The sequence below is a fragment of the Aspergillus novofumigatus genome (assembly GCF_002847465.1).
Source record: "Aspergillus novofumigatus IBT 16806 chromosome Unknown P174scaffold_5, whole genome shotgun sequence".
Classification (NCBI taxonomy): domain Eukaryota; kingdom Fungi; phylum Ascomycota; class Eurotiomycetes; order Eurotiales; family Aspergillaceae; genus Aspergillus; species Aspergillus novofumigatus.
In genome coordinates this window covers 2,185,647-2,203,934 of record NW_020194278.1, presented here as the reverse complement: position 1 = coordinate 2,203,934, position 18,288 = coordinate 2,185,647, and the positions used below count along the sequence as shown (strand labels likewise).

The 18,288-nt window shown below is 50.3% G+C and overlaps 7 protein-coding genes across 7 annotated transcripts; 3 read left to right on the top strand and 4 right to left on the bottom strand.

The window, feature by feature from the left end:
- Nucleotides 1-3,214: 3,214 nt before the first annotated feature.
- Nucleotides 3,215-5,307, top strand: znfA (putative C2H2 finger domain protein; the record flags this gene model as incomplete). The annotated part of the gene is made up of 2 exons (XM_024825015.1): nucleotides 3,215-4,719; nucleotides 4,779-5,307. The coding sequence occupies 2 exons, from the start codon at nucleotides 3,215-3,217 to the stop codon at nucleotides 5,305-5,307; spliced, it is 2,034 nt and encodes a 677-aa protein (XP_024681691.1).
- Nucleotides 5,308-6,218: 911 nt separating this feature from the next.
- Nucleotides 6,219-8,629, bottom strand: P174DRAFT_409070 (nucleoporin NDC1). The gene is made up of 3 exons (XM_024824196.1): nucleotides 8,317-8,629; nucleotides 7,959-8,226; nucleotides 6,219-7,897 (listed from the first exon to the last, which is right to left on the bottom strand). Exons 1-3 carry the CDS (start codon nucleotides 8,447-8,449, stop codon nucleotides 6,340-6,342), a joined length of 1,959 nt encoding a protein of 652 aa, XP_024681690.1. The 5' UTR covers nucleotides 8,450-8,629; the 3' UTR covers nucleotides 6,219-6,339.
- A 256-nt stretch (nucleotides 8,630-8,885) lies between these two features.
- Nucleotides 8,886-10,119, top strand: P174DRAFT_452331 (SNAP receptor PEP12). Its single transcript, XM_024829076.1, has 2 exons — nucleotides 8,886-9,218; nucleotides 9,283-10,119. Exons 1-2 carry the CDS (start codon nucleotides 8,922-8,924, stop codon nucleotides 9,799-9,801), a joined length of 816 nt encoding a protein of 271 aa, XP_024681689.1. The 5' UTR covers nucleotides 8,886-8,921; the 3' UTR covers nucleotides 9,802-10,119.
- Nucleotides 10,120-10,180: 61 nt separating this feature from the next.
- P174DRAFT_372705 (cytochrome c1 heme lyase CYT2) lies at nucleotides 10,181-11,047 on the bottom strand (the record flags this gene model as incomplete). The annotated part of the gene is made up of 1 exon (XM_024822449.1): nucleotides 10,181-11,047. The coding sequence occupies one exon, from the start codon at nucleotides 11,045-11,047 to the stop codon at nucleotides 10,181-10,183; it is 867 nt and encodes a 288-aa protein (XP_024681688.1).
- A 323-nt stretch (nucleotides 11,048-11,370) lies between these two features.
- On the top strand, nucleotides 11,371-12,654 carry mvd1 (diphosphomevalonate decarboxylase MVD1; the record flags this gene model as incomplete). Its single annotated transcript, XM_024822488.1, has 2 exons — nucleotides 11,371-11,441; nucleotides 11,511-12,654. 2 exons carry the CDS (start codon nucleotides 11,371-11,373, stop codon nucleotides 12,652-12,654), a joined length of 1,215 nt encoding a protein of 404 aa, XP_024681687.1.
- A 229-nt stretch (nucleotides 12,655-12,883) lies between these two features.
- Nucleotides 12,884-17,554, bottom strand: P174DRAFT_391761 (Elongator subunit IKI3). Its single transcript, XM_024823529.1, has 9 exons — nucleotides 16,261-17,554; nucleotides 16,115-16,207; nucleotides 15,503-16,062; nucleotides 15,297-15,450; nucleotides 14,897-15,239; nucleotides 14,594-14,843; nucleotides 14,402-14,554; nucleotides 14,073-14,352; nucleotides 12,884-14,002 (listed from the first exon to the last, which is right to left on the bottom strand). The coding sequence occupies exons 1-9, from the start codon at nucleotides 17,396-17,398 to the stop codon at nucleotides 12,987-12,989; spliced, it is 3,987 nt and encodes a 1,328-aa protein (XP_024681686.1). The 5' UTR covers nucleotides 17,399-17,554; the 3' UTR covers nucleotides 12,884-12,986.
- A 313-nt stretch (nucleotides 17,555-17,867) lies between these two features.
- On the bottom strand, nucleotides 17,868-18,225 carry P174DRAFT_422110 (cytochrome c oxidase VIIc family protein; the record flags this gene model as incomplete). The annotated part of the gene is made up of 3 exons (XM_024825014.1): nucleotides 17,868-17,893; nucleotides 17,952-17,984; nucleotides 18,048-18,225. The coding sequence occupies 3 exons, from the start codon at nucleotides 18,223-18,225 to the stop codon at nucleotides 17,868-17,870; spliced, it is 237 nt and encodes a 78-aa protein (XP_024681685.1).
- Between the last annotated feature and the right edge of the window lie 63 nt (nucleotides 18,226-18,288).

The following is an 18,288-nucleotide window of genomic DNA, read 5'->3' as shown; positions in this document are numbered from 1 at the left end:
GAGAACCATACTGATTGAAGGCAGTTGCAGGATCCTTGAAATATCTGCCTACAGACTCAGGCAGATGTTTGTATATTGTACCATAAGTCGAAGTTGATAAACGGCATGGCCGCATGGCATTATGGCTTAATGCTTTAGTATTCTCATAGATGGTCCGATCTGCGGATGGACATTGTAGACCGCATCCCTAACATTTAATTGGTGTTTCAAATACATCAAATACAACAAGATTATGTCATTATCAGAACACGAGTATCATTGATCAAAAACCATACCAAGTCCAGCACTGCCTCAATCAAAAACTAACCTGACACCCGTTGTCTGACCCAGATTAGTTTAGTGTTATGTTCACCGCTCTTGAAACTGGACTGTATGCTGGTTCCTAGCTTACTTCCAGAGGGATGAGGTGATGATTCGACTTAACTCCATGGGGAATCATCCTGATCCATTCCCTAACATCTAGACTAGAACTTGGGTGACCTTACAAGGCTTACAGAGTAAAGTTATTATTATTGAGCTCCATTATCTCCATAGCCTTATGAAGTTATCAATCTTCCTGAGTCCTTCATAGCTATGTGCCTATATATAAATTGCGGCTACTACCGGGTCTCTCGTACTTGGGTAAGGTAGTCCCTTGGAACAAGCTCTATCGACGAATCCTTGACAGTCTATATTCCCATATCTCGACAAGACAAGCCTGTAATACGCTGACAAGCTCCTAGGCAGCTGTCAAGGTACACCGTCTTAGTATCAACACCCTGTTCATAAAACCGATGCCGATTAATATCATGATGCTGTTCTGTAGGCTCGCTGGTCAATCCTTCTGCCTATCGATCGGCTGACATTAACCAAGCTGGCAAAACCACTCAGTTGAATGAGTGAGCTCTAGTCAATTTGAAAGGATATGAAGGTAGACAGCCAAGATGATCTTTTCAACCAGCAGGATTATCACTATTGAACGAGAGAGACGGTGCCGATAGTCACTCGTATTCGGGCAAAGATTCCAGCGGACTCCCCCACTCTAGTCGATAGCCCTGAGGAGGTTGCTGACGTTGATTAGGGCAATCAGTCCTATTTTGCCTTGTCTGCCTCTCTGCCTGGGTTACATTTTGATAGATATCCACACGAGTGTTGTGTCATCGCCCAAGCACCTAGAAGCCCCAAAGTTTAAATAAAATTGCTGGAATGCCATGAAATCCAGACTGAAAATTTTCAAGTTTAAGACTGGAACACAAAATTTCAGTTACTTTTTTTAAGATACTCCATAGTTCTTCTGATGATGATCCTGTAGGGATGCATGAATTCACCTCTCCAATTGTGTGAGTTTCAGATTAACCTATCTTGCTCATCACAATGAGTTTGCAAATTTTCTCTTTTCCCTTTCCTGCTCTTTCTGTTAGCTACCTTAACTCCCCGCGCTCAAGTCCTCGCTTGGTTTGATATTTACAAGAAGTGTATAAATTACAAGCCAGTCGATTGTCTTTCCCCTTTTCTCTTCATTTTTTTCACTCCCTTAAGAAAAAGGGGACTGTCCAAGCCTAGGCTAAAAGTAATCTTGTCCGGAGTAGTGTCCACCTATGGAGTAGACCACCATACAAGTACCATAGTTGAAGGTGGGTACCAAATACCATTGTTGTAAGGTATCATCATTATTGTTATTGTCCTCAACCCCGTCCTACCGATTAGATATTCCTTATTAATTTTGCATTTCGAATGAATAATTCCTGTCCTTCTCTCAACGGCTCCATCGCGTGCGACCATCGGTACTACATTACGTGCATTGCCATCACCATCTCCTGTTTGTTTGAGAATACCATCGGGTGTCAGAACGGAGAAGGAAAGACACGACAGAGGGGTCAGAATCTGGAATGACAGGAGGAACGAGGCTTCAATTAGATCCTTGGAACTACTTATTTTCACCTTAATCATACCTTACCCTGCGGCACCTAGGTACTTTCCGGAGTACATCATCTTCCTTCTCCAGCCCTGTAGGGACCAATAAGCCAGTGGCTTGCACCACCACCTTTCCCGACAACTTTCTTATAAACTACTCTACGCAGCAGAACGTACCTAGGTACATACCTCCATACTCCGTCCAACTTTCTGTTGCATAGAGGTCAGAAAGGTCCACTCACGTACCTACTGCATCTCTGCCTCAGGTTACTTCCTAGGCCTCAAATCTCTCTTTTTCGCCTTTGCATCTCGGCGCTGGATCACCAACAGCTTCTCTCATTTCTTACCATTCTAGCTGAAGACAACGCATGCGACATTGCCTTTGTTTCTATTTTCGACTCCGTCATTATCATTACATTCAGCTTCTTTTAGCATATCCTCCAATCAGGTGGAATCGAGAACCTGGTGTGATTCCAGAAGAACCTAAACGCCCTGCAGTCTGGCTTTCAGCGCCCATCCCACCACCAACGCCGCCACCCTCATCACAGCCGTCTTGTACTCCGGCGCTCTCCATTTCTCGTCCCATTTTATGATTTTCCGTCTTTAATTTTTCTTTTCTTTTCACTTCTGGTGGATCTTGGCTATCGGCTATATTCAAACTTTCTCCAGTCCCTCAAAAAGACAAGTTCCCCAAACGAATCTCGCGAGAATGCTCAGTGGTTTCCGCGCCGTTTCCTGCCAATGAGTTTGCACTGACCGGCGAATTGATGGCACACAAACGGTTTCCAGGTTGCGCGCGAGTGTTACAGAAAGCCGTTGACGCAGCGAATCGTTGGGCCAACTGATCAGAAATAAGGACCTTTGTCAAGGAAGAATTGGTTTCCTGCAGCCCTACCTATCTCGTTGAGACCAGACCGACCTGACTTCTGGCCATTTACACGCTTTCATAGACTTTGAGATACTTCACACTCTCTTCTGGCAATATTTCTTCCTTCCATTTTCTATCACCTTGTCTGGTCGCAATCATCTCCTTGAGTGAACCTTGGCGACATCTGTGACGTGAAACGAATACTTCCCCGGGGCTAGGGCTAAAAGTCGTCAGCTGTCGAACCATTGGAGCAATTCACGTTACGCTGTCTTGTCTTCTTGATCCGGCTGCATTTTCTGTCCTTTCCGGTTGTTGGCTGTCTTTCGATCTGTTCATTGAGGACTACGCTGTACCATGGACTTTCCGCGACACTCCCCACCATTGATAAATGTGCATGAGATCAACAGCAGTGGGTATGACCAATCTCACTCTACCGAGGGATCGCCAAAAAGCATGTCTCGACAGTCCTACTCACCCCTCAGGCCGATGCCTATACCGGTAAAATCGATAACTAACTTCGCTCCGCCGCCACTTCCTCCACCGCCGCATATCACTGACCTCGAAGATGGCCATGATGCCGGTTGGCTATTTGCGAACGCCAGAAATCATCCTGGGTCGGCAAGACTTGCGCCAATCAATCCCGGTTCTAGCCTGTTTGGAGGCCATCGTCGCCTGGACTCTGTATGCAAGACTGATCGAATGGCCTTGGATGAACTGGACGGAAGACAAAATGGCTTGCCTGTCTCGACAAGTCCGAAGGCGCATATAAAGATAGAACCTCCGCCACCGGTGGAAGAAGGATTTCGCAATTCCATTACCATCAATGCACCCGGGCCCATATTGAAAGGCGAGCGAGATTTTTCCAGACGAAGCGTAAAGGATTCATCGGACGCATACGACCAACATCTTCTTTCCAAGATAGGCAAACCGCTTTCTCCCCGACAATCAATCAGCCTTGGTAACGATACCAAGGCCTCATTGTCGACGCTGCCCATTCCGCCGAGAAATGTTGGGGGGTTGCCATCTCCTGGGGGTTCCGACGGACCAACGCTCGACGTGCGATGGCCAAGCAACTCTCAATCTGGTGCAGTCTCTCCTGGTACCAAGGTCGGTTGGAGAGATTATCTCGGCCACCGAAGCCCCAGTGTTGAGAGTAGCGCCCCTTCTTCAGCGGTGGAGTACGACCACTCGGCCTTTCTGCGTGACGTATATCGGCGCCGGGGAGGTGGCACAACACCACAAAGTGAAGAAACTCTTAGCTTACCGAGTCGATCAAACCGCGGAAGTTATGACCATGGCATTTTTTCGGATATCGAAGGTGAATTTTCCACCGATGAGTCGTTGCCCTCACGATATTTCAACCTCCGTGAAGCAACGCCACCCTATCTGGACGCTTCGAAGTCAGGTATTAAGAGGAGAGCCTCCTCACCACCGCGCGAGCCAGTGAAAGACGATAGACATGCGCCCCATATTACTACAAGCAATGGCGATCTTTCTCAGCGAAGAACATCTGGACATCCGTATACCAACACCCTTTCGGTCAATGGTGGCTATACACAAAGCCACGGAAGTCTGTCTGCCGCATCGTCATTAAGTTTGAGGACTTCAGGGACGTATTCGTCAGCGGCCATGTCCACCGGAGGAAGCAGTATGACGAGCATGTCGACATTTGATCGTCCATCACCTGGGGGGTTGTCGCCAAATTCTGATTTCGACGCTCTCCATGACAAATCGCCAATCAGTTCAACTTCTCCCGGAGGACTAGCTAGTCAGCAAAGTGTGAGGAACGCACAGGTCCCTAACGCATCCGAACTACGAAACGCAGATAGCACGAGAAAGTTGTCTTTGCAGACTACCCTTAGTGTGCCAAAATCAGCTGCGCCTAAGATGGCTGGACTGTATATCTGTGACTGTTGTCCGAAGAAACCTAAGAAGTTCGACAGTCCTGCTGAACTACGGTATGATTTGACATCCTATCTGCTGTGACTGATCTTTTAGTGACTAATACCCTGTCTAGTGCACATGAGATGGAGAAGCAATATTCTTGCCAGTTCTGCAATAATCGGTTCAAGAATAAGAACGAGGCTGAACGTCATCAGAACTCTCTTCACTTGCGGCGTCATTCCTGGTCGTGCGCCGCCTTGCCAGGGTATCAAGCCGCTTTCCACCCTTCAACTTCCCCAACCGCGCAAACAACTTCGGGTCCTTCTCACGATGCTTGTGGCTACTGCGGCGAGGAGTTTCCAAACTTTCCGCAGCCCGATTGGGATCGCAGGTTTGAACATCTTACCTCAGTGCACAAGTTCGGGGAGTGCAACAACGGAAAGAAATTCTACCGTGCGGATCATTTTCGACAGCATCTGAAGCACAGCCACGCGGGTACAAGTGGTAAATGGACCAACGTCTTGGAGAACGCGTGCATGAAGGAAGAAGCGCCTCCGGAACCCAAAAACACCACACACAGCAGTGGAGCAGGCTCTGCTGCGCCAGCAACGACGGGGTCGCTCACGTCAAATAAGATTAGTGAGGTTCTGAGCCCGTGCTGACAACTACCAGTATGTCTGTAGGTCGTTTGGTGAAGGAGCAACGGATTGCGACGATTCTCAGGACTTTCTAGTTCTTTGATAGCAACCATTGCTTCTAGCAGCCTCGACTCTCGTGCATACAACCAACATCTGTTCTCTCCCTTTCCTTCACGATCACTTAGGTCATATCACTTTCGAGTTCTTCGTTCGTGGTCGCCCTAATACTTGATAGCGTCTGGACCACTGCCGCACTTCACATTCAAATGTCTCACCTCAGATAGTGAGCTTGCGAAACGCAAAGAAAAGAAAATAGGAGACTATATAATCAGCAGATAAAGGGTTTACAGGATATACACAGGGGTGGCATTCTGAAATGACGATGACATGACCTCATCTACTTTATTTTATCTACTATTGCGGCTTTGGCAAGGGTATATAGGAGTCCGGGGATTTCTGTGGGAGGCTGTTCGTCTGATTTTGGCCGCGCGATAAAACGGTTTGGTTTCTTGGTCGATTTGGGTTTTCACTTCTTACTTCCCACTTCTTATCTTCTCATCTCAATCTCCGCATTCTCCTCGCCCTCTTCTTTTCTCACTTACTTTTACTTCAGACTCTTGGGTCTCTCGGTCTGCGGCTCAACGAGCCATGTCTGGACTACATAGTTCAGGACAAGATATGCTGCGTGCAAGGCCTAGCTGGTGCTGGGTGGCTGTATATAGACCTCCAAAAGAAAGCGTGCATATAAAAAAGGATACACAAAAGCTAGGATACTAGTTCAGTTACCGGTATCAGATGAGGTACTTCTTTTTTGCATGAGGTCACTTGAACCCGCAGTTAGGTGTAGTGTACAGTCCTAAGTAAATTGTCATCTTGCTTGAAAAAGGCAGAAACAAACGCCTGAAAAATGCATAACCAACGACCCACGGAGTCGCAAAAAAAAAAAAGGCAAAAGATTCAGGAAAGAGAAGTAGATGTCAGTAGAGAAAAAGTCCGACGAGAAATACTTCTCATCAGAACCACGGGCCGGAGGGCGCGGAATAAGGCAGAGATGAGTTAATATTTATCATCAATCAACCCGGCAGCTTCTTTTGCTAGTCGGAGATCCTTCCCGACCAGCCCAACATCCTTGAAATATAGGTTGAAGGCTGATAAGAGATCTTTGAGGCAACTCCTAACTGTATCCAGCACGAGGTCCACCTCTGGAACACGACGCGCTTTGGCCTGCGCGTCGGGGTCGCTGGAGGGTGGGAAGTTCACATCCGTCCAGTGAGCATCTAGCCCGCCGTTGATGAATGGCTCAAGGACCGTGATGGTCTCTGTGAAGAGGCGCACAACCCCAGGAACATCACTTTGTACTTTGCCGTATTGATCCTCTGCAAGACTTGCGATGAGGAGGCGAGCCAATGATTCAATAGCATCCACGATGGAAGATAAATTTGCATGCGGTGTGCCTAGGACTATTCCGGATAACCGGCGGGCGTAAGTCTGTCGGATGATGAGGCCTATCGGCGAGCGAAGGACCTGTGCGAGCAGAGGGTGCACATTCTCTGGTTTGCTCGTCGGTCCGGTGAGCATCTTGAGCTCCCGGGAAGAAGCGAGCAATTTCTGCTTTCGTTCAGGGCTCAGCACAGCTGAGGATGCGCGGTCAAAGACATCACGAGCTCGAGCCCTAGCTGTCGGAGTCCAGTCGGGCGATTGTCCATACTTCTTGGCTGCTGAACTGAAGGCCTCTCCTATTTTCTCATGTCGGGATACTGCTTTGGGCGAGCTCGTAAAGATGTTGTCTTCCTTGGGAGGCTCTGCTAAGCGTGGCAGAGCGTGGAGAACAGGTTGTGATTTTTCGGACTGCTCCTCAGGCTTCGCATTTGATGTCGGGTTTTTCTTCTCATTGATCCTGTTAGAAACGCCCTCGATGACCTCAGTGGCAGACTGCAGGATCTGAGTCCAGGTGGAGCCACCTTCACGGTCGATGTCATCGAAGATCGCCTTTCGCCGATCAGGAAATTGTTGACTGATGAGGCAGAGTTCCCAGAATGCAAAGGCCTTTACTGTCTCCTTCTTCGCCTTTAGGCCGGTCAGTAGGCTGCCGTTAGGATCCTTTGCTTCCGCTGTCAAGGGTTGACCCAGCTTGAGAGGTTCCTTGCTGATAAACATCGAGAAGAAAAGGTTCGCGGATTGCCAGCAAAGGGTCAGTAGTCCTCCGGATATGGCGGTCCGAATCATAAGGCCAAACCCAAAGTCAGGAATAACACCAGGAGGATCCGCTGCAGATCTAGGAAAATTCCAAAACAGCTTGGCGAAATACAAGGTGAAGCTCCATGCTGGCCGCCTGAGGAGTAGGACGTAGGCGAACGGGCAAATGGCTGCAACAAGTGCGCTCCTTGCGAGACCACCCCTGATCATTTCGGGTAAAGCCCTTTGGATGCGCTTGGAGACTGGCTCTAACGGATGAGTTCTGCGGTCTGAAGCACCAGAGTCTGGCTTAACCACAGGGATCGGAACGCGGTCATAGTCGTAGTAGAGATGGACGATCGACTGGGCAATTGCCAACAGCACATGGTAGGTATGAAGATAGATCGGTCTCTCGTTCAGTGTTGCTCGCTCGTGTGGCCTGATTCCTCTCTAGGTTAGAATAGTCCTGCAGAATCCATTTCGACTCCATTGGAACATACCTGCCCCGTTTGACCCATTCAAGTTGCGCACTTGTAGGACACGACCACTTGTAGATCTCGCTGAACCACCAAGCCGAGAACAGGTACCACCCGAAGGTTTGTATGACGTTGAGGGGGACAAGGTACTTAAACGTGCCGATCGGTGATGCAGTTGTTCTCGACCCAAGATGCATCTGACCGACGCGCAAAACGAAAACGACGAGACTGGAGAGAAAGAGAAGAACTGCACGGAAACCGCATGCTCCAATTGGGAACCATGCCCATAAAACTAACAGAGAAGGGACGAGTCAGCTATCAACTGCAGCTATAAGGAATAGCCCGATGCAGAACTTGACCACTTGTAAATCATGCCACTTACAGGATGATTTGTCTCCGAGAAGGAATGCAACAAAATAGCAGACTGAAAGCGCCAGGGCAGACGCATGGACAAATCTACGATGCAACACAGATGTCAGAATGCGCCTATACGGCCGAGGCCTAGCGGCGGCCATGATGAAGAATGAAAGAGGGACACTGAGATCTCTAGGTAGAGAAGTAGACGTAAGAAATTTAGAGCATGATCAGAGTCGCCGAGCGATTTGAACCCTATACCAAGGGAATGGAAGACTGAGGTACAATGGCGCCTCTGTGGAGCTCCAGGAACGAGGCCGATGCGTTGACAACTTGCCCGAATGCGACGATAAAATAATATTTGAAGCTTTTTGGGCAAAGCATCAAAACACACCAGCCACAACCGTGTTGGTCAGGTGACGAGGCTAGATGATGGAGGTACGGAGTAGATTACGCTATTCCGCTTGCAGATTTCCAAGGCACAGCCGCACTAGATACCATCATGTGATGGAAGCCTGCAGATCCGGGCATCAACAGTGCTCCTTCAAGGCAACCTCCGCATGTTGATGCATCATCACCTGCCGCAACATACCTACCCCTCTATCACTTAATTCCAACATAACGACGCACATCATGTCCTTCGATCGTTTGAACTCACTAGAGGCGCAGCCTACTACTATGCGCCGTTCTGAGGATCCTCACTACCGTGATGACCCCGACTTTGACCGTCTAACAGAGAGTCTCTCAAACCAGTTGTTCACGTTAACCTCGAATATCACTCGGTTGTCGGACCAGATCGCGCTTCTAGGAACGAAAAGGGACACTGAGCGGGTGCGGGAACGAGTTCACAATCTCCTCGAGGAAACTCGATCGGGGTTCAAGCATGTAGGCGAAGGGATCAAGAAAGTCCAGATGTGGGAGGATGTTAATGTATGTTGCCGGAATATATTGTGTTGCTCCCCTTGGCTGCGACTAATACTAAATGACTCGTTAGCCTTCACAAAAATGGACTCAACAGAAGCTGTCTTCGGAGTTCAAGGCGACACTGGAGGAGTTCCAGACCGTTCAGCGTCGAGCTTTGGAGAAGCAAAGAGCGTCTGCAGTTGCCGCTCGTACGGCAGTGGAGGAGGGAGAGCATGCGCCAGCAGATGGTACCTCCCATGAGCAACAACAATTGCTCGAGGAGCAGCCTCGTCTCGCCAACCAAGATGAGGTGGACTTCCAGGAGGCTCTTATCATTGAGCGCGAAGCGGAGATTCGCAACATTGAGCAAAGCGTGGGCGAGTTGAATGAACTATTCCGTGACGTCGCGCATATTGTTCACGAGCAAGGAGGCCAGCTGGATATCATTAGCGAGAACGTGGAGAGAGTCACTACGGACACTCGGGGCGCGAACGTCGAGCTTCGTAGCGCCAGCAGATACCAAAAGAACGCTCGGAACAAGGCTTGCTGCCTCCTTCTTATTCTCGCCGTGATTTTGGTCATTATTGTCCTAGCAGTCACACTCGGATAGTCTGCTATGACTGTATCGGACACCCCGGATTACTTCGATTGGCCTTTCTCGAACCGACTAGCCTTTCACCTTCCCTCTTACGACCGATATCCCCACCTGTACGATTCCATGTATGATTTTACCTTGAATTGCTGGTACCGATTCACCACACTCATGACTTGTTTCCTTTGATGAACGACAGGCGTATTTGGAGTGAAGAATATTTCATTAAGAGTCCTGCTTTGCGTGCTTGTTCCTTATCATACATAGCTGCTGTGTTATACAAGAACATACATCGAGATAATTGCTGCTAATATACACCCAAACTCCTTTTCGCCTCTATATGTGCAAGCGGGGAATAATAAACAATCCAGTTAACTGGTCGACATAGACGCGTGTTCTATAGCCCCGTAAAGCGTCTGAATCTCATCCTCCAGCCCTCGAACGTATTGAGCTTTGGCCGTACGTCGAGGTAGAAACTGAGTTTCCCTGGCCCCGCGTTGGCCGTCAATCCAGCTGCACCGCTGTCCTTTCCTGGTGACTTCCCTTGGTAGAAATCAATGACGTACTCAACACGCTCGCCATCACATCTTTCTACCACCCAGTCATGTCGGTCGAACGGCTTTTGGTATCCTAGCAAGCTATTAAACCGGGCGCGGGGACTGAGAAACTGGGGATCGACGCCCAGCCCGCGGAATGAATGCAGCTTTGGTCCACCGCATCTCTTGCTACCAGGATCTGACGACGGCGCCCGACTTTCCCATTCGAGGATCTGCCTCCAGGCACGCTCGTTGACGGCATTATGGATGGGGATAATCGATGCTACTGTTGTTGCCAGCTCGGACGCGGAGCTTGTGGTCGCAGGTGTGTTTCCTTTCCGTACTAGAGCCTCGAAGAATTGTCGCTCAGATGGATAGATCCAATTGCCTGTATTCTGGTCATGACCCGTCTCGGCCTCTGCATTCGATGGTGTGCCGTGCGATGCGGCATACGGCGACGGACATGCGGCGGGAGCTTCGGAGGACGATGCTCGTGACGAGGCATCGAAGGCTCGTGGTATGCTGCTGACTTCACGATCGGTGGACAAAGGCCGCTGAAGCTTTGTCTTCGCTTTCTCTTCTTCTTCGCCAGGTAGAGGATGGGGAGCTCCGCCCGAAGCCTTGTGCTGCTGCAACCATACCTCACGGGTTTTGTGATCGACAGGACAGGTTGCAGCGGGAGCTGAGTCTGCAGGGGGAACGGATGGCGTACTTGCACCGGCGCCCATTTTGGTGAATTGCAGACAACCAATCCAAGACAAGATGTACGATCTCAGGATCTATCTCACTGAAGCACCCATAAAAATTGCTGGATTAGTCAAGAGATTCAGAAGGCGGAGAAGGATTTCGGGATGTTTGACCGCCTTTCACCGCCGACCCTTTCGAGAGGTACACCGCACTGCTCCGTACTGTAGAGTGCGCTGATTGCCCGAAAGGGTAACGCCCGAGATGGTCAAATAATCCACAGCCCCTCATCAACAATTGAGTTTATAGTACACCACTTTTCCCCCCTGCTTTCGACAGAAACGCAACTCCCTTGCATTCGAACAAGATGGCCGCTACTTCTGATCGTACCGTCTATCGGACTACCACTACCGCCCCGGTCAATATTGCTGTTATTAAGTGAGTTGACTGTCGACCCCCTAATCCATCTTGTGGTGATTCTCGTTTTCTCCTAACAGGGTACTCTAGATATTGGGGTAAAAGAGATGCATCTTTGAATCTACCGACCAATTCCTCGCTCTCCGTTACCCTTTCTCAGCGCTCCCTCCGAACCCTCACTACCGCGTCCTGCTCAGCTATCTACCCCGCCGCAGACGAGCTCGTCTTGAACGGCAAGCCCCAGGATATTCAGTCCTCCAAACGCACCCTCGCTTGTCTCTCCAATCTGCGCTCCCTCCGTCAGGCTCTCGAAAATGCCGACCCCTCATTGCCTAAACTGTCTACTCTCCCATTGCGAATTGTTTCCGAGAACAACTTCCCCACCGCTGCTGGTCTCGCGAGCTCAGCCGCTGGTTTCGCAGCACTTGTCCGTGCCATAGCGGATCTTTATCAGCTTCCACAGTCTCCCCTGGAGCTCAGCCGCATTGCGCGTCAGGGCTCCGGCTCTGCTTGTCGGTCTCTGATGGGCGGTTATGTTGCCTGGCGTGCTGGCGAGCGGGAAGATGGTAGCGACAGTCTGGCCGAGGAAGTCGCTCCTGCATCTCATTGGCCTGAGATGCGTGCAATCATCCTGGTGGTTAGTGCCGAGAAGAAAGACGTTCCCAGTACAGAGGGTATGCAGACTACTGTTGCTACCTCGAGTCTCTTTGCTACGCGGGCCGCATCTGTTGTCCCTGAGCGGATGGCCGCCATTGAGACGGCAATCCAGAACAAGGACTTCCCTACCTTTGCCGAAATCACTATGCGTGACTCTAACAGCTTCCACGCAACTTGCCTCGACTCGTGGCCTCCGATCTTCTACATGAACGATGTCTCTAGAGCTGCCGTGAGACTCGTCCACGACATCAACCGTGCTGTTGACCGGACTGTGTGCGCTTACACGTTTGACGCTGGCCCAAATGCCGTTATCTACTACCTTGAGAAAGACTCGGAGGTGGTCGCAGGAACCGTCAAGGCTATTTTGGGCCCCAACACGGAAGGGTTCGACGGCCCATTCTACGATGTCTTGAAGAACGTCACTGCTCCACGCGTGCCTCTGGAGAAGGTTGACTCTAGAGCTGTGGACGTCCTGAAGAACGGCATCAGCCGCGTCATTTTGACTGGTGTCGGGGAGGGTCCTGTCAGTGTGGAGGATCATCTTGTCAGCGCAACGGGTGATATCCTCTCTTCTTGAAATGCCATGAGCACCGCAAAACATCTCAATCAGCTATGTACAAGTGCCCTGGAACATGGCGCTTGATACGAAAAGATACCCAGCTGTGATCATTCTCTTTACTTCTGAATTGTCCATTATGGTTTTAATTACAACGTTCAGTCATGCACATCTAAATATTAAGCTACAACTGCAGATCAGGTATTTTACAGCATTGCATGGTGCGACGTCCATTAGCACGTGGTCCAGACACTGTTGGATTTCGGGTTTATATTTCCTTTTTATCTATCCAGTATTTACCTCAGCCGATAGTGGCCCCACAAACATACTCAAAACTCATTCATGTCTGGAGACTAGTTCAGCAGGGCAGATTTCTTCATTTCCTTGACCGGTGGGACTTCCCGCCCTGGATTACCGGTGCCGAGCACTGCCGTGACACTCTCAGCGAACACGCGCTGTCCCCCACGAGGTCTAATTTCTTCGGCGCCGTCAACGTCTTCCCTGTCGAGTCCCTCTGCATTTTCACTCTCGTCTTGCTCCGGGACGCCGAACACTTCGTCCTTACTCTCAGCGCACATCTTTAGCACTTCCTGCATAGCTTTTTCAATTGCAACGGCGCGCTCGCGCATCCCCCGCCGCAGGAGTCCGTCAACAAGCGTTTCCACCTCGGGAACAGTCGAGTTGACCCGTTCAATGAGTCGCCGCACACTGTTGACCAGGTACTCCTCTTCGTAGACCGTACCCTTCTTACCACGCGCCCGCTTTCGCTCCTCCCGTCGCCGGGTCTTGGACGTGTGCCGTGAGGATGTCGTTTTGCCAGTGTACCTCGTGAACATGGTGCGGCCAGCCAGTGTGGAGGCGTCCGTGGGAGCCAGAGAGACGTTATCTGGAATATCGACTCCGAGGTCGCCGGTGGTGGGATCACCACCGAAATACGCCAGGGGATCGGCAGCACGGCGTTCACGTAGTTCTCGGATACGTGGAACCTGGGCGTTCAACTGTGACCTGAAGTCGGCGAGGAGGTCCGTCGTGGTTCCCATGGCATCTGCGAGACCTGTGTCCACAATCTCCGGGATCAGATCCTTTTTGCCATGGAGCGCGAGGATACGCGTGGCGTCTGCGAAGCGAGAGCCGCGGCAGAGGAGGCGGGCGGCTGCGGGGATGTCGTGCAGGTGCTCTGCGTGGATTTGAGCTGCAGAGACGTAGTCGCGGCTTTCTTCTGTCAATGTAGTCGATAGAGCAAGCGCGTGTGCGGTGAGGTCGGCTTCCGATAGAGGAACCATTAGGGCACAGTATAGGGACTCGCGCCAGAGGTGCGCCAGGTGATAGCACTTGTATGCATCTTCGTAGAGCGAAAGAGACTCGTAAGCTAGAAAGAAGTCAGCATCAGTGTGCTCGCGAGTTACTCGGCGGCATTTTCTAAGACTGGAGAGACGTACCGATTCCTGCTTCCTTGTATTTGGAGTGGTCGTGCAGGAAGTCAGCATAGATATGTGTTATGTCACGCAGCTGCTCTGGCTGATATTTGAACAAGTCAATCGCTTCTTTGTACAGCTCATGCTTTATGACATAAGCGCGTATCTCGTCATAGGCGTTCAGAGTGTGGAGATGCTTCAGAGCCTTGGCCCAGCGGCCAAGATAGTTGTCAATTTCAAAACGGCGTCGATCGTCGGGAAGCTGCTGAAGTTTCCGCAGGAATGGGAGGTATTCTCGGGGGTCCTGCACGAAATTAGACACTCGTTCGCCAGCCAGACGGCGCCAATCTTACCCTTTGAGCCTGTTGAGCAACCAACAAAGTGAGCTCAAGGTCGTAGAGACCCAATGCATGATCGTATAGACGGTGAGCATCAGTGAGGAAACACATGTGCTCAATTGCATCCTCTGCTTGCTCCGCGCTTTGTCCTGTAGGACTGTCAGCAACTGGCAAAGGAGTACTCATGACTGTAATCAGACCTCTCAGGCGAGCGACAAGCTGAAGCCCAGCTTCGAGATCCGGTGGCGATTTGCAAACATGTGCAGTGACTAGGTTATGCAAGTTGGTGTCTAAGCGTTTCTCAAGGGTGGCCAAAAACGCATCGCAGATCCGGTTGACCTTGCTGGTCTTGGTTGTCGGCTTGAAAGAGGCTGTACTCTCCGGCTGAACTGTGGTTTGAACCTCCTTGGGTGTCTTCAAGGTGTCCTTGTACAAGGTTTGCGAGACGTCGTCCTCACTGAGGGCCGGTCAGCAAGGCTCTCGAGAGGAAAAGTCAGGCCGTTAACTCACCTCAGCCGGGATAGGAATTCATCGATGAAATCGACTCTCTTCACTTGATCCACAAATAATGCAACGTTTTCCAGGAATTGTTCAGGTGCATAATCATGGAGGATGTTCATGTCTACCATCTGGCTGCGGCAGGCAAGGAATGCGGAGCGGTAGTCCTTTCTGTCGATGTAGTTTCTGATGCCGGCCAAAACCAGAGCTCGAGGGTAGATTGTCTCTATGTTGCCCCTGGGCGCCTGGAGGGTGACAGCGAACTTAGAGGGCATGACAGATACCAGTTTGCTTCCACGTTCGATACTTCGGCATCGTTCGTCTGTCTCGGGGGTGTCGGCAGGGACTTCCATCTCTGCAGCTTGAAATTAGCCACTAGAAATTGGTGATGAGATCGGAATACTCAACAAACCTTCTGCTTTTGTCAAGTGAACAAACTTGAGAAGATGCTGGGAAGTAGTAAACAAGACGTGTGCTTGGGTCACGAGAAAGGACGTGCAATTCTTTGCAAGCAGCTGGTTATTTGCATAAAGGGCTCCGGTCCTCGATAATGAAATTAAAATGCGCTTTCAAGCCGTCAGCCGGGATTCAGTCAATTGTAAGCAAAGAAGAGAATACCTCATCATCTGACAAGTGGACAGCCCGAGCCCAGTGAGTGTCGACAGCAGGGCTCTGGTCCGAGGAGTCCACTTGGACGTCTTCTTCGGAGAAGGCCTTCAGGATAGAGTACGCGATTGGACGTCCAGGTTGACGGACATGCGAAAACCACAAAGCTTCATGTCCAACGGTCGGGAAAATTGTGAGAATCTGCTCCGAGTCTGTTGTTTGGTAGACGGTCGTTGTTGATCGAGTCTCAAGCGTTGTCCTTTGAATACAAGCACTGTTAGGTCCGCTGTTCCTGAGAATGTAGACTTCATTCTCGTTCAAAAAAGCGATCTGTCGCGGCCGATTGTCTAGATTGTCCGGCAAGGGATGGCTAGATTCGAGTATTGGAGGAGGAACAGGACGAGTCTTCAGTGACCACATGTAGATAGAGAAGCAATCTCTCATAAGGACAGCTATCCGGGTGCCAGATTTGCTGAATGCGACATCGACAACGTTCGAGTCCACTGGCACGTCGTTGTGAGCCATTGGTGGAGGAACTCCCGATAGCCTTAAAGGCGTCAACTTCAGGGTTTCTTCTGCGAATTAGCATGAAGCTCTGCTCATCATATGCGGATACAAACATACTTCCATCAATCACAGCAACAGCACCGACGTCATGAGGTGCGACGGTCGAACCATGGGAAACGTCGAAGACAAAATCCAGGTCCAGAATAGACGCTAAGAAAGGATCATCAGCACGTATATGGAACAGTCATCGGAGTGCCAAGTACCTGAGCCGCAAGCAACAGAGCGTAGAGCCTTCTCTTGATGCCATTGGAAGGCAAAAGGATGAGGATAATCCGGGTTGACCACCACATGAACCTCATCCTTGAGATAATAGTGGTAGTTACCCATGGTCCAGAACTGTATACGATCTCGGAACAATACAGCAAGGACTGTTGAATCGACATTCCAGCTGAGGTGAATATCCGAGGCCCAGGATGCTCTTTCTTCCTCAGTGAGGCGAAGTGAGAACTCTCCATGGCGCAAGCCGTTTCTCTCGAAAAATACCACATCGACCTTGTCTTCAAGTCTCTGAATCCCCGCAATCAGATTGCCGTAGGGCCGCCAGCTAAGGGCACCTTCTAGACCGTCGACTGGCTCGCTCACGCTGTCCAAAGTGCCTTCTCTGGAGTAGACCCTAATCACGCGACGAACACCCGCTTCGATACTGTTCACAGCAACGTAAGCACCGTCACCGCGCCAGCTGATAGTAGTTCTGCCGTCATCGTTGCTGCTCAATCGGCCCTCGTCTACCTTTTCAGGTATCGTGGGGTCCCTGAGGGCTTTGGCTCTCTTTCCTTGAAATTGTGTCTCTCGCTTGCCCCAGCCCACGGAAACATGCTGAGATGCTTTAAGATCGTCGGGGGTGAAGGTGATTTCAGCAACATTCTCAAACTCTCTAGTCATATAGAGAAAGGTATTGGCTCTAGTTGTGAGAGCCAGTAGCTCCTCATCTGGAGACCAAGCGGCAGCTGCGATGCCAACATCGACTGAACCCACGATCTCGATCTTATCTTCGCCCGGGAGGGGGTCTTCACGGACGATGACGATATCACCTCCCTCCAAGACCAAGCACGCGGTGAGATTGTCTGCGAAGTAATGTAGCGAGAGAACTCGATCGCAGCGCAAATCAGGCAGCGGGCACGGCGCATCCCAGGATGCGATGCATTCAAATACTTCTGCGCCTACAGGGTCCGTAAAGTAGCTGTCTTGGTGTTTCCTCCGAAGCTCAATGATGGGGTTTGCCTCTGTAGGTCCAAAGGTACAAATTACAGCGTCCGAAGCTGTATCCCACGCGGTGGCTGTGAGAGGAAGCTCATTCTGAAGATGCACCTCGGCGAGGCGCACGTTTTTCAAGTTGCGCATCTTTCAAGATATTGAAGATTTTACCCCGCCATGTATCGCCGAGGCTTGCACAAGTAAATAGTCGATTTAGAGTAATCAATTTATCGACTTCATAGAAAGGCCTTTGTGGAATACTCTGAAAAAGGATTAGTGCTTTTCATGTACAGTTAATTGTGTTGTCTGCGGACTGCAAACATAGCTGTGCCGACCAAAGATTTTTAATTTTCGGACGGACAAAAGTGAGCGCTCGACCAATGACTTCATTCATATTCTAATGGGCATCAACCCATCTACCACAATCCACTACAACCAACGACTACGAGGAACGGAAGACAGTAAATAGAATGGAACGCAAAGAACTGCTGCCTCGACAACTGAATTCTGAACTTTGTACATAATACCGAATGCTTCAAGTATAGGATACATTTCCCGCCATTTCCCAATGCTCAAGGATGCCGAGGCGCGAGAAGTTTCAGCGTAAGCGAGCTTCTTAACGGGTCTTGTAGGTTTGCCAAACTGTATAGGAGCACCGTTAGCATACATATGATCCTGCGTTCGACTACTGAGAACGTACCAGCAATGGCGAAGGGAGCACCGAAACCGGTGACTACATGCAAAAGTCAGCAAGATCCATTGCCTGCATCGCGGATATTCAATTGGAAGTACGAACTCATGAAAGCCCAGTATCTCCAGAAGAAGTACTTGGTCAGAGGGTTGAAGGGAATGTTGGAGCGAGGGCCCTCAGCGTAGTGGTACGGACTGCCGAGCTGGGCCCGGGTGGTGGAAAAGCCACGACGGGCGACGAAGGAAGTGGCCATTCTGGCGCGGAGAGCAGAAGCGGCGTTCATCTTGCATACTAGTCAGAACCCATTGAAATAGAGGTAGTCAAAAAGTAACAATTACGCACCTTG

Coding starts and splice junctions, on each gene's coding strand:
- P174DRAFT_409070 (XM_024824196.1), bottom strand. CDS start 8,449: ATGGCCGCCGCTAGGCCTCGGCCGTATAGGCGCATTCTGACATCTGTG. Junction 8,227..8,316: donor TCTCGGAGACAAATCATCCT/GTAAGTGGCATG, acceptor CTTCTCTGTTAG/TTTTATGGGCATGGTTCCCA. Junction 7,898..7,958: donor GAATGGGTCAAACGGGGCAG/GTATGTTCCAAT, acceptor GAGAGGAATCAG/GCCACACGAGCGAGCAACAC.
- P174DRAFT_452331 (XM_024829076.1), top strand. CDS start 8,922: ATGTCCTTCGATCGTTTGAACTCACTAGAGGCGCAGCCTACTACTATG. Junction 9,219..9,282: donor AGATGTGGGAGGATGTTAAT/GTATGTTGCCGG, acceptor ATGACTCGTTAG/CCTTCACAAAAATGGACTCA.
- P174DRAFT_391761 (XM_024823529.1), bottom strand. CDS start 17,398: ATGCGCAACTTGAAAAACGTGCGCCTCGCCGAGGTGCATCTTCAGAAT. Junction 16,208..16,260: donor CTCTGTTGCTTGCGGCTCAG/GTACTTGGCACT, acceptor ATCCTTTCTTAG/CGTCTATTCTGGACCTGGAT. Junction 15,240..15,296: donor TCACTTGACAAAAGCAGAAG/GTTTGTTGAGTA, acceptor TTCAAGCTGCAG/AGATGGAAGTCCCTGCCGAC.